The 14,186-nt window shown below is 38.9% G+C and overlaps 1 protein-coding gene across 1 annotated transcript in view; it reads left to right on the top strand.

Moving 5' to 3' along the window:
• Positions 1-13,613, top strand: part of tmie (transmembrane inner ear) — a 110,790-nt gene extending 97,177 nt beyond the window's left edge. The window contains exon 4 of the mRNA XM_028803302.2: positions 13,282-13,613. Within this exon, the coding sequence (XP_028659135.2) occupies positions 13,282-13,613 (332 nt within the window). The remainder of the gene's footprint in view (positions 1-13,281) is intronic.
• Positions 13,614-14,186: the final 573 nt, after the last annotated feature.

Here is a 14,186-nt window from a genome sequence, read left to right on the forward strand (position 1 = left end):
GCCCAATGTAGAAGTTTTGTAACACAAACTAAATATTGCATACTTGGAATGACAATGTAGTGCAGCTTGTTTTGTTAGTGTTAGATGGATGTCTGCATGTGTGAGAGGGTGGCTCCCTGCCCAAGGCTGGATATTGTATCACGCTCAGTGTAGCCAGTTTAGGCATCAGTCCTCAGAGACCCTGAAGAGGGTAAGCTAATTAAAAAATGGAAGGCTGGACATCTGGACTTAGCTTATAATAAAGGGAAAGACTCAACTGTACTGCCTGAGGACAGAACAATATTGATAATTGGAAATGGAGCAGGAGAAAAATCAATAGTCGAGAACCAAGAAATCAGAATAACATTCGCCCAAGACCAAGCACAAAACAAAAGTTTGTCTCTTAATGTGAACAAGATGAACAAGATGATTGTTGACTTCAAAAAAGGTCCACGCTTTCCACACCCCACTGTCCATCAAGGGCTCATTAGTGGGATTAGTCAAGAGCACCAAATTCCTTTGTGTGCATCAGGCAGCTCACCTAAGTTGGTCAATTAAAACCACCTCCATCTTCCTTCAGTGGCTGAAGAAAGCAAGCCTCCCTCACTCCATTCTCGCCACATTTTACGGGGCAACACTGAAAGTTTTCTGACCAGCTGCATCAAAGTCTGGTTGGGGAACTGCCTTGTCTCTGACCGTAAGTTCCTACAATGGATAGTGCACATAGCAGAAAAGATCATTGAGACTTCTCAGCCCTCATCCACAAAGCCTATCGCATTGTGAAGGACCAGTCCCATCCTTCCCACAGTCTCTTTATCCCACTTCCATCTGACAGAAGGTACTGTGGCACCCAAACCACTTCTGCCAGAATCTGCCCCCTGGTTGTCCTGACAGTGAGCACTGTGGTGCCCTCTTGCCTTCAGATCTGCTTCTAGTAGCTAATTTAAATGCCAAACATTTTTTAAACTTGTTACTTGTGTTTAAATTCCAAGTTGTTGCTATTATTTATTTCTTTACTTCTCTATTTTTGCATTATTCATTTATGTATCTATTTATAGTATAGAATAGTCCTTTTCCCGTCTTGCACTTGTGCTGTGTTTATGTATGTTTGGTGGTCCTGGGTAACATTATTTTGTGCCACAGTGTGTGGATGGAATGACTGTAAAGTAACTACATGTGACTTGAAGACCAGTGTCCTTATTTATCAAGCATCTCAGAGTAGGAAAATAGACATAACTGGCTCAAAAATCTCAAACTGAATTGGTGCTACTCTTGGGAGTAATAGTAACAGGATTTTATCAATTTTCCTAATTTAAGAAGCTAACTTCACTAGGATTTAAAATTGCTTGTAAGGACAGGACAAAACACATGGTCTGTATTTCTTTAAAGATCTGTCAGTACAGTATATTAAGTTACTATAGTGTAGAAAGCTGGAGATTACTTTTTTCCTTTCATATGATCGTATACCTTTTGGTTTTTACTAGAATAAAAGTTAAACCAATCCTAGCAGCAAAACACTTGCTTTTTAACTGCGTTTAATACAAGTGTTGTGTGAAAGGTGTGTAAGACAGCATTTAGGTCATTTCATTAAACAACTCAAAGTCAAAATCAGAGTAATGCAAAAAGCAGTCCAAAAATTAAAGGCCTATTTTTTTTTCTTTAAAATTTATCAGACCAGTGGCAAAAGTGTGATAATTTGATGTATATTTGCACTGGCGGAATCTTTTTGTGACCATTTGACGAAATCCTGCAAACCTAAATTCTTCAGCACAAAATCAGTCAGTTTAATGATTCTGGAAAGCAGCAAATGTTTTCAGCTCAGAATGTATGCAGTTTCAATAAAGATAGCCTTCCATTATCTGGAACTGAAGCGTTTTTATACAGAGAAGGTGAACACTGTGCTGTAATCTGTTCCAAACAATTTTCTAATTTACTGTAGGTACAAAAATAAATTAGTTCATTGGATAAATGAAAAACTGCTGAATGAAATTTAAAACTGTGAAGACACGCTTTCTAAAATTACACAGTATGTCATAAAATAGAATCTTGCTGCCATAGAAAACATCCTCATTGTTCCTGTTCCAGAGAAGGCAGGCGTCTTGTCACTTAATGATTATAGACCAGTGAAACATACGTCTGACATCATGAAGATCTTTGAGGGACTGGTTCTGAACTATATGAGTCCTCTTTTGGTAGATCACCTGGACCCACTGCAGTTTGCCTATTAGACAAAGATCAGAGGCAAGGATGCAATTATGTGTCTGCTCCACACGGGTTTTTCTCACCCGGACAAGGCTGGCAGATTTCTCAAGTACCTTCAATGCCATCCATCCATCCCTGTTAAAGGGTAAAATCAGAGATATGCAGGTGGATGTGCCTACGGTGTCCTGGATAAAGGGCTATCTGTCAGGCAAACTACAGTTTGTGAGGCTCAAGGTCTGTGTTTCTGATATGAATGTGGAGCACCACAAGGAATAGTCCTGTCTCCTTTTCTCTTCAATCTGTACTCTTACGACTATACAGTAGGGTCCATAAGTATTTGGATTGTGACATAATTTTCATAATTTTGGCTCTATATGCCACCACAATGGATTTGAAATAAAGCAATTATTACCTGACTGAAGTAGCTTTCATTTAACGGTTTTACCAAAAATATCGTATGAGCCATTTAGGAGTAACAGCTATTTCTCTGCATAGACCCCCATTTCCAGGGGCTCAAAAGTATATGGACATTTGACTGTCAAGCTGTTCCATAGCCAGGTGGGAGCAGGTCCCTCGTTATCTCATTAACTATTAAGCAGGCAAAGGTCTGGAGTTGATTCCAAGTGTGGAATTTTCATTTGGAAGCTGTCATTGTGAGCTCTCAATATGAGGTCCAAAGAGTTGTTTATGCAAGTAAAAACAGTTCATCATTAGGCTGAGAAAACAAACTAAACCCTTTAGAGAGATAGCAGAAACACAAGGAGTGGTCAAATCGACCATTTGGTGCATTCTTAAAAAAGATGGAACACACTGGTGAACTCAGCAACACCAGAAGGTCTGGAAAGCCACAGAAGACAACTGTTCTGGATGATTGCACAATTCTGTCCTTGGTAAAGAAGAACCCCTTCACAAAATTTAGCCAAACAAAGAACACTCCCTGGGAGGCAGGCCTACCATTGCCAAAGTCTACAACCAAGAGAAGACATCTTGAAAGTAAAGACAATGCATTTACCACAAGGCGCAAACCACTGGTAAAATTCAAGCATAAGAAGGATAGATTAAACTTTAACAGAAAACATTTTAAAATACCTGTCCAGTTCTGGAACAATTTTGTTTGGACAAAGGAAACTAAGATCTCTATATACCAGAATGTTGGGAAGAGAAGAGTATGGAAAAGAGAAGAAACGGCTCATGATCCGAAGAATACCACATCATCTGTGAAACATAGTGGAGGCAGTGTTATGGTATGAACATGCATGGCTGTAAATGGAATTCAGTCACTGGTGTTTATTGATGATATGACTGCTGGCAGAAGTAGCAGGATGAATTTGTGAAGTGTACAGGGCTATACCATCTACTCAGATTCAGCCAAATACTGTTAAACAGATGGGACAATGCTTCACAGTACAGATGGACAATGAGCCAAAACATACTGTGCAAGCAAACCAAGTGCTTTTCAAGGCAAAGAAGTGGAACAGTCTTTAATGACCAAGCCAACTGACCTCAACCCAATTAGAGATGCATTTCACGTCTTGAACAGAAAACTAATGACAGAAATCCAATGAACAAGAAACTGAAAATAGCTGCAGTGGAGGCCTGGCAACGTATCAAGTCAGGTCAGGTTGGGGAGCATGCACTGGTACAGCATGTTGCCACACCAACCACATGACAAAACTCAGGATCCTGTTTGGCAACCCCCCCAGACAGACATGCGGTCCCGTCCCACCCTCCAAAAATGACCATCTATCTGCCACCGCCGGGTTTTATGTGGGTGTCCCCTTGGCCTGATCCAGCTACTCAGGTCTTCAGTAATGAGGACCCTGCAAGCCGGATCACCCTCGGGGAATCACGCCACATGGCCATAGTACCATAACTGACGTTCCCTCACAGTGCAGGTAATGTGCCTCATTGGAGACTCCATGAGCAACCGCTCATTTCACACAAAGTCAAACCAATGGTACCCAAGGTTTCTCAGAAGAGACACAGTACCAAAGGAGTCCAGTGTTCGTCTCAGGTCACTGAATAGCGTCCATGTCTCGCAACCATATACCTAAACAGGAAGCACCAGGACTCTAAAAACTTGGACCATTGTTCTTTTGCAACGATACCACACCCCTTTCTGGTGACCTCATGACCCCCCCATGCTCTTTCAGTCCATCTGCTGACTTCATAGGAAGAGTCACTAGAGAGATGAATGTCGCTGCTGAGGTAAGTAAACCTCTTGACGACGTTGACACTCTCTCCTCAGACAGAGACACTGCTGATGGCTGTGCCTAAGAGGTCATTATTGGTCTGGATCTTTGCTTTTATCCAGGACACTCACAAACCCAGACACTTAGATTCCTCACTCGGTCTCTCAAGAGCCCCAATCAGAGCCTCCAGTGACTCAGCGAAGATCACAGCATCATCAGGTGCCCTGCAGCCACTGCACCCCACGACCCTGCCTAACACCCAGTCCATGCAAGCATTGAACAGAGTCGGAGCAAGAACACACCCCTGATGAACCTCAGAATCAACTGGGAAAAACGCGGAGGTTCTGCCTCCACTCTGCACAGCACTCACAGTACCAGTGTACAGGCCAGCCATGACATCCAGCAACTTTGAGTGGATCCTATGAAGTCTCAGGATGTCCCACTTATTATTGATAAGTGTTGTGAGCCAGTTATAATTAGTTATTAAATGTAAGGTAATACACAAGGCTATTTTTATGAGATACTATGCTCTCTTATTCAAATTAACATTGAACTCTGACATTTTTTATAAATTGTATTAATCTATAATATGAATCACTATGTCTTCTGCATACAGAGTTACTTTTTATTCAGATCCTTCCCTTATAACTTCCCTATTATTAGATTTTTACTTCACATAAAGCTGAAGATCATTAAGTGAAACAGTGGATCATACTGTCGATTCAAATGTCCCTGCAGTAACACATGCATATTAAACCAAAGTTAACAAAGCCCTGGGCCACTACAGGACCTGTATTTGACAACAGCTACAATGGACTAGGGTACTAATTGGTACAAAATGTGCTGCTGGCTTTTTCCACATCTGAAAGACAAGCTGTTTAAGATTACTGAGAAAGGTTAATTTTTTTTATGTATGAATGAGTATGGTCATACTGTTGAGTCTTGCAATGTGTTCTGTGACCAAATAGATCATATCCAGAGCTGTTTCCTTGAAAATGCTGCAGAAATAGGCTGTGAAGTTAGTGATGCTGTTCGGAATAAATGTGTTTGAAAAATAAAAGAATGACGAACTGATTTCTAGCCTAGATATTTTTACTCACCCATTTCACACATTCCCTTATTGGTTCAGAGCAACGGGGCAGGTTGCTAGACTAAATGAGTAATACTGGTTAGGAACTATCGTAGCATGGGGAACTCATCTATCACAGGGCACATTTATGAAAAAAAACATAAAGACAGGGGAAACACTCAGACTTGACACTAACATTGCCTTGCCTGGGGTTTATATCCACTTATTTGAAGCCTTTAAATAGAAGAACTAACCAGCATGCTACAATTCTGCTCCTGAACACATTTGTTTCTATTAGTTTAGTAGAAAGTACTGGCTATTTTTTTATTTCTCCTGAGTAATATAAAAAATGTTAAGTATGTGAGCCAGTTTATTGTATTACTGGCCAATGAGAAATTGCTGATTATAGTGTAGGCATTTTAACCTGATTATGAGTTAGGAAGATGTTATATTTCAACTCACCCAGTTTCACTACAGTCTCACGTCTCCTAATCAATGATGGAATAGAAGCATGGACCATCAGTCTGACCTCAGCTTATTGCTTTTAGTCTAAAAGACCTATTTTGTCTTTACTGTAATATTTGAGTTAGCCTGTCTTACTATTGTTTCTAATGCTTTAGGTAATATATATATGGAAAGCAGTAGGACTCTGGCTAATAGTAGCTTTTCATATGCAACCTTACTGTATATATGTTTTGTCTAACAAGGTGCAAAACAATGGTTACCGCAAAATCCTGCCGGATTACACCAATTGTTTTGTCTTGGTAGAGTAATATATATTGCTCTACTTTCCCCTATTGTATTATTAATATGTAGCCTTAGAATGCCTAATCTCACAGACTTACCACTGTTTATAAGGTACTATTGTATATAACTTATCCCCACCTTCCCTTCTATATCTATAACCTCAGGCAATTAGATGTAGTAAAAAGACAAGCAGAAGTTAAGTTACAGTTTAAACAATGTATTATTGATAATACTCATAAATAATAACAAAATGCAAAGTACATTTGAATATTGGCAACCATACAATCTGATTAAATGATGATATGTAGTTCAGGTGGCACACAGACTTGTAGGTACTTAAATGTCTCTAGTTAAGGCATCATTGGTGCTCAGCTTTCAGCCACATGTCTGTTCAAAATGGCTGCTGAGCTGTGCTCTCCATTGTTTTGTCTACATCATCACAGGTTAGCAAGAGAGAGATACTTCTTCATCATATGTTGGTTGGTAAGAGAGAGAGTGTGAGGTTAAACACATACATTTATAGATGTTCTGTCCAACCCCTAGAGCCAATAGGACATCATGGTACTTAAAGGCCTCTGAACCAAGCCAATTCCAAACAGCCATACCTCAGACCAATGGGGGAATAGAACATCTTGAGACCTGCCCCCAAACCATAGGGGGTAGAAATGACTTTAGCAAAGAAACACTCGGCAAACTGGTTTAAAACACATCCCCCAAATCCTGTCATAAAATTCAAACAGACCCATTCCTAAGAGGGGTAAACACTAAATTACATTCCTTTGCCTAAATTAGAAATAAAGACATGCAAAACATTTATCAAGTTATATGTAAAATCTCACATCACAACAATATAATAAAAGGTTATAATAAAATCTCAGGGGCTAAGCAGCTCTCATGAATAATATTTTATGTGCCACCTCAGAGGCCAAGCGCCATTACTTTGCATGTGTTTCAGAATAAAGCCTTATTGGCCAGGCAGCTTAACTTAACATGTGTAAATTTAATTCAAAGCCATACTATTAAAGAATACTCACAAATATGAATATTCAGGCTAGGAATACTCAGAGGCTGAGTTCCAGCATGTGTCCACAGTAAAATGGCTTTAACTTTCCAAAAATAATTATAATGTTTGCAGACAAAAAACAGTGCAATAATAATTGACATTTTATTAATAGTAACAGAAAAGAGTAAAGTTAGACAACCTGCTAAATAAAGAATACTAGAAATGCACGGACATTCATTCTGGAAGACAGAATTTCAGTACATCCCCAAAATTCACGGGGGTTACATTCCTAGAGCACCCACAAATTGTGAAAAACTGCGACTTTTGGATGTGGTTAAAAAATGCCTTTTTAATTCCTATTTTTATAGTTTAAACCCTAAATACAGCATGCCCCCAAAGCACTGTAATTTCGTTGCAGACTCAGCTTAATACATTAATACATTACCTAAAAAATTACCTTAATACATTACCTAAAAACAGAATGTAAAGTTAAACTCGTATACTATACAGTACTGTACTGCTATGTCTCCCGCGGAGCTAGAATGTATAAAATACCGATGTTACCGCTATATGTACTGTAATTCATGCAAGCGCATTTTCTTTGGTATAAGTAGAGTAAATGCATAATAATTTCATTTAATTACAGTAAAATGTACGGGTACTCACCAATGATGAATGATATTTATGATGATGATGAAGTAGCTGTGCAGTACAATGCAGAGGATTTAAAACTCCTCGGGTGGCGCCTCTTCTTCAGGAGGAGTTGTATATTTGGACGGGTCTTCTTCTGATGGGGTTTCGTGCTGGCTTTTCTTTATAGGGTTCAGGAACATTGTGATGGGAAGTTGCTACATTGTCTACTGTAGTGAACTGCTGGTACAATTTCTGTGCTTTCTCATGGATTATGTTACCATCCAAGGGGATGTTCTTCTTCCTGCAGTCGGTGATCCACAATGCCAAGGCAGATTCCATCCTGAAGATATTTTTATTCCTTACGGTCGTTACCTTTTTGGCACTATCACAGAAACTTACAGATACAGTACTCTATATCGCTGCTTCGTTCTTCTTTATGTAGCGTGCAGTGCTTTCATTAATGCCATAGTGTCGTGGTATTGCAGCATAACTTTTTATATCCCGGAGCAAATCCAGTAGTTCAACCTTCTTCTGGAGTGTTTTAAACTTTTTCTGGTGCTTAGGCTCAGTGCCAGAAGCCTTAGAAGGTGCACTGCATTTCGGCAACATCTTGTGCGTTTAAAAATAACAAAATGAATACAATAACAAAATGGAAAACACGAGGACACTCAGCTGGAGACATGTCACAGGGCAGCAGTCAATCAGCATCAATGAGAAATGAATAATGCTCTCGTATTGGCTACTTTCACCATCCCAAACCGCGTTTCCCTCAGTGGTGGTAAACCCACTCAGCTGGAAACGTGTCACAGGGCAGCAGTCAATCAGCAGCAAGGAGAAATGAATAATGCTCTCGGATTGGCTACTTTCACCATCCCAAACCGCGTTTCCCTCAGTGGTGGTAAACCCATTCTCCTGGAGACGCGTCAGAGAGCAGCAATCAATCAGCAGCAAGGAGCGTTTCCCTCAGCAGTTGCTTCCTGTTCTCTCTACAGCTCAGTATTACCACGAAAAAAGCCATAAAAAACTGCAGAGGATATTTGCGCTTTCCGCTGACAATTAATAGTTAGGTTTTAAGGAAAAATCCGCGAACGACTGAGTCCACGAACCCTGATCCATGACTTCACGGGGGTCTACTGTATTTATCTTCCCATTCTAAATCCAAACTTAACCTTTTTATACATTGAGGCACTAAAATTAGTCAGAGTTCAAATCTCATCCTGTTGAACAATGTGTCACAATAACATCTTCATAAGACTTAACACCATTTTCACCTGCTGGTGAGAAATACAAACAGAGGGGGAAATGGGCCAATACTTTGCATGTCATAAAACTCAAGAAAGAATACCTGGGACTTCTTTCATTAATACGCATATTTATAGAGATTTTTTCAGAGATAATATGACAGAAATATACCTTTCTGAAAATAACCCCAAAAGATTCATCATAAAATTTGTATTAATTTAAGACCAAACATGCCTATGAAGATATTCCACATACCATAGGAATTAATTCCAATGATCTAAAAAGGCATAAGGCTGATTGACTATCCATTTGATGGAGTAGTGGAAAACTTTCAAGAATTGTTTTCTTGGAAAAATACGAGCCATCTTTTCTGGAGTGGAGCAGTTCTTGTGAGATAAAAGGAAACTCTTTAATTCTTATATACAATCAACAGTTTATTGCTACTGCAGATGTCATTTCCTTATGGCACAAGTTCCGATTTCCTACAATAGTCACTCAGGCTAATAAGGCCTCTCCAAAAGAAGTAAGTCCTAGAATTCAATCCCATTTGGAAATCTTGTCACAGTAGATTGCAAAGTCAAGCCCACTCTCACTTAGAGTATCGTTCTGATTTACTATTCTCCTTTCACATTTTCACACACTGGGTCACACACTAGCTGGCAGTCAATGGAGTACAATAAAATAGTATTCATGAACTGGAAAGCGCTGACAAAAGTGAAGAACGATGCAACCGCACTTTAAATATTTCTTTAGTTCGGTTTAGAGTTTGAGTGAACTGATGGGAACTTAAAACGACAGCCCTGCTTTTCTGAATACTCACAATAGCCACAATCATCAGTCGTTCGTCCTTTTGTTAAAATGAGAAAGCTTGAATGGTCTCATTTTCTTCTGCGGGTATCCATAATTCATTAAAATTATGTGAAACCAGAAACTTCATTTTGCATTAAAAAAAGTTTTTACTTTTGATGTACAGTTATTTTATGTTAGTTAACACTGAGTGCATACAATATTTATACTTCTTACACATATGTCTACATTATACCATACTATAATAATAAACATAAATGAAATCCATCCCTTAATTACACACCTTATGCAGTGTGACTTGACTTCTGTCACCTTATCACAAGTGAGTTGCTTTAGAGCAAACAAGTTAACTGGTAAAATGAAACACAGTAGATGCTCCTTTAGGATTCATACATATTGCAGAAATTCAAAATTTTCCCAGCCATGATGTTTTGAAATTAGAAACAGATTGTATTTCAAAAGCCTATATTAGGACTGTGTGTATGCTTCACAAAGGTGTAAATTAACAAAAAAGAGTCTGAGTGCCTTAACATCAGACTTTTATGAATACCTACATAAATTCTCAAGCCAGTCACAGAGGGTCAAATCCTACCCAGGTAGCCCTAGGAGGTCTTAATAAGGTAACAGGCCATTGTAAGGCACAGACTTTTGATAATTAATGAAATGCTAAAATTTAAAGTATATATTCCCCTAAAAAAAGAAAAACAGCTTCATATTTATGTACATACAATTAAAACATAACATTCTGAAACCTGCTTAGACAAAAAATAGGATTGCCAGTCCTAAAAGACTGAAACCTATCATACAATACTAACTTCATTATCACATCACAATAGTCCATTTAATTATTATAGAGGAAGCAATCATTCAGTAAGCACAAGAAAACTGTATAAACAAAATACAGTATTTCAAATTATTCTTAACTATGACGGCTTGAGGATTTTATGTTGTTATTATCTTTTTGACTTCTGTCTCTGTGTGTGTTTTATTCTTTTTACGATTATTCTGAATCGTGAAGATGTATTTTCTCCAAACACTAACCCCACTCTCAAAACAGTGCCTCAAAATTTCATGGCAGTCACCCCACAGCATTTTTTCAGTTCTCATTAATTAATAAAATGCAAATAATAAATCATATTTTACAAAACACTGAGCCCAACTGTCATAGATGCAACCCTCATTTGTGTATGACATGATGGTTAAAACTTGCACATTTTACAATCACTTTGACAAAGCTGTTCATCGCATACCCAATCACTACATGCCAAATACAATGAGTACAATGAGCAGGGTGTTGAAGAGGCATGTACTGTCAATGAAGCAGCTGTAGAAAGGTCCACCAGAAGGGAACAGTGACAGGGTGAAGAAGCTGAAATGCCTGTATCACTGCAGCATAAGAACAAACATAAGAAAGGGTTGGGGTACCACTAGGGTAAACCCCATATAGGAAGAAAAATAAAACACTAAAATACAAACATAAATGATGGCCGTACAGGTTTTAGTAAATCATATTCTTTAAACTAATAAGTTATTGCTTGCTTGGTGATGTTCCACAATGAACGCTGACTTTCAACATGGATTTTCCTCATAATGTGTCGGGGTCAAAAGGACTGGGACTGCCAGTTTGAAGGCAAAGAATGTAACATCGCCAGTCTTGTGGCAGGTCTGTCCTGAGGCAAAAGAGGAGAAGGTGTTACTGACAGTAAGTGCTCGGAAGTGGTGTTGCTCCACTTATCATTGCCTTGTAGTTGCCCCCTACTTTCACATGTCTGACAACAGGTAAGGCCAAAAGGTAATGGTTTTCCTTTTAGTGTGTGTCTATTAATATTATCTTTCAGAAAATACGAGGGGAAGTCAAGCTAAAGTTAGAAAATAGGATTTATTAGAAAATGTAGTCTCCACCCTTTTCAGTTCACTTGCGCCATCTGCCTGGAAGCGCCAGGATACCAGCAGAATAAAAGGTTTCATCTTGTCCTCACAACCACTTTTGTACAGGAGTTATTGTCAAACACTTCATGCTAAGCGGTACTACAGTCACTAATGCAAGTTACTGTGACTAGCTGGAGACCAATGTGAAGCCTGATATTTTATTCTTGAGACTGCTGTCTCAAGGAGTCCTTTTGCTGCAAGACAATGCCCACCCAGCCACACACTGCTATGAACACCAAGGTTTGTCTGGAGAAACTGAAGTTTGAGGTATTGCCAAATCCTCCTTATTCGCCAGATTTCGTACTGTGTGATTTCCACTTTTTTGCACCTCTAAAAAAACATCTGGGTGGTCGTCTATTCAAGACAGATAATGGCGTGAAGAAAGCGGTGCACGAGTGGTTGCGAGGCACTTTCTTACTTAGAGAGTCAGATCGGGGGGGAGGGGTGATGTTAGAGTGCGTGAGCTTATTCAGTGCAGCAGGAACAACGCACATGTTGATCTTTTTTTTCTTTCAGTACATGTGCCTTCCGTGTTTATTTATATATCTCTGCCTGTCTGTCTCTCTATTACGCAGTGCTCTGTCTGTCTGTGTGTTATGGATCTTAAAAATAACAGTTATAAGGACAGTTGTTCCTGTTAATTGCAGTCTCAATTGTTAAAAAAATGTTTGAAAAGGAGCATCCCACATGAAAATATAACGATCTCATTAACTGACAGTGCATACCAATTTATAAATTTTATGTCCATTTGAGGTTAAAAAGAAAAAAAAAAGTAACACTTTATCTTTAGCAGGGAATTGAACTCAGGTCTGTCAGGCAGAGCAAAGCTGCTGCGATCTGAGAAGCAAATCTTAGTGCACTACGCCACAGAAACTGTTGTGTCATCCTTGAAGCTTTTGTGAAAGTGTTTATTTGATCTTTGGAACTCAGGCTTTACACATTCTATAGTTTATGCCTACATTTTGTAACATTTATTACTAAAATATGAAAAAGTTTCTGTTTTAACAATGTGTTTACACAGATTACTGTAGAAACGGAACACACATGAAATGCGTGTGTTCCAAATAACGATCTATTATTTCCACTCTAAAACTCCACTCCCAGAAAATCAATCAAGGCATGAGCTGGGAGAAGTTTGTGCACGTTCTAAGTCGGAGGGGGGATGGAATAGCCGGCTGCTGGCAGCCTGTCTTTATCAGCACATTTAGTGGACAAAAGACGCTGGTGGAGAGGTGTGAACGGATTTAAGAAGTGATTTAAGGTGGGCCGGATCTACGAGTTTTTTCGTAGGCTCTGGTAATTCTAGTGTTAATAGTGGCTTGACATATAGTGTTTACGTTTTGAGGTTTGTTTTCAGGTTCTTTTAAGCTGGTGGCGTAGTGTTGTGAGGAATGAATTTACTATTTTAAGAATTTAAAGTTTTGAGAATAAGATTTGTGTTTTGAAAAGCACATCTAACTGTTTTTCTTTTTTGGCAGCTGCAAAACCAGAGGAGAATAAAGAAGAAGTCCCAACTGTAGCTGGGAAAGTAGATAAGGAGAAAAAGGAAGACAACAAAAAAGACAACAAAACCGGTCAGAAGAAAGAAGCTGATAAAGATGCCAAGGAAGGTGCAAAAGGTGGGGGAAAGGGAGGAGCAAACAAAAAAGGAGGTGAAAAAGAGGCATCAAAGAAAGAAGGCACTGCAAAAGGTGGTGGTCAGAAAGGTGGAGACAAAGCCACAACGAATGCCAAAGGAGGAGGAGGAGGAGAAGGGAAAGGGGGTACAAATGCAAAAGGAGCAGCAAAGAAACCACCCCCTAAAAAATAAGATCAGTGTTACAATGAGCTAACGTCTCAGGGAAAAGCTGATTACAGCCACGTTCTTACTGATATTTGGCTAACCAGCATAGACAAAATGAGCACAGATGTGAATGAACGAGATCATGTTACAACTGGAAAGTATGTCACCGGTTTAAATATATCAGCAAGGTTCCTGTGTTCTCTCATTGCATTTCTAATTGCACTATTTGCCTTTCATTCTCGTATTGACTTAAGGAAGGCATAAAAGATAAACTGCTGAATACAATGAAAACAATTCAAATATCTGCATTCAAGTTGCAGATGTCAGCTTGAAGGACGGAAAATATCAATGAAAAGACTTCCACATTGTACTTTTCAAGTTTACTCTAGATTCAGTAATATATTTTTTATACAACAGTGGTAGTTAACTTTGATTCAGTAGGGATGAACCATAAAGAATAGGAGAAGAAGAACATGATGAAGAAGATGCCATTTTGCTAAAATTAATGGTAAAGCTAGCTGATTTCATAAGATGATTTGGAAAAATTCTGATGATTTAATTTTATCTTAGTGCTACCTCAGTGCACTGAGGTATATGCAT

Source organism: Erpetoichthys calabaricus, chromosome 6 (genome assembly GCF_900747795.2).
Source record: "Erpetoichthys calabaricus chromosome 6, fErpCal1.3, whole genome shotgun sequence".
In the NCBI taxonomy this organism is placed as follows: Eukaryota; Metazoa; Chordata; class Cladistia; order Polypteriformes; family Polypteridae; genus Erpetoichthys; species Erpetoichthys calabaricus.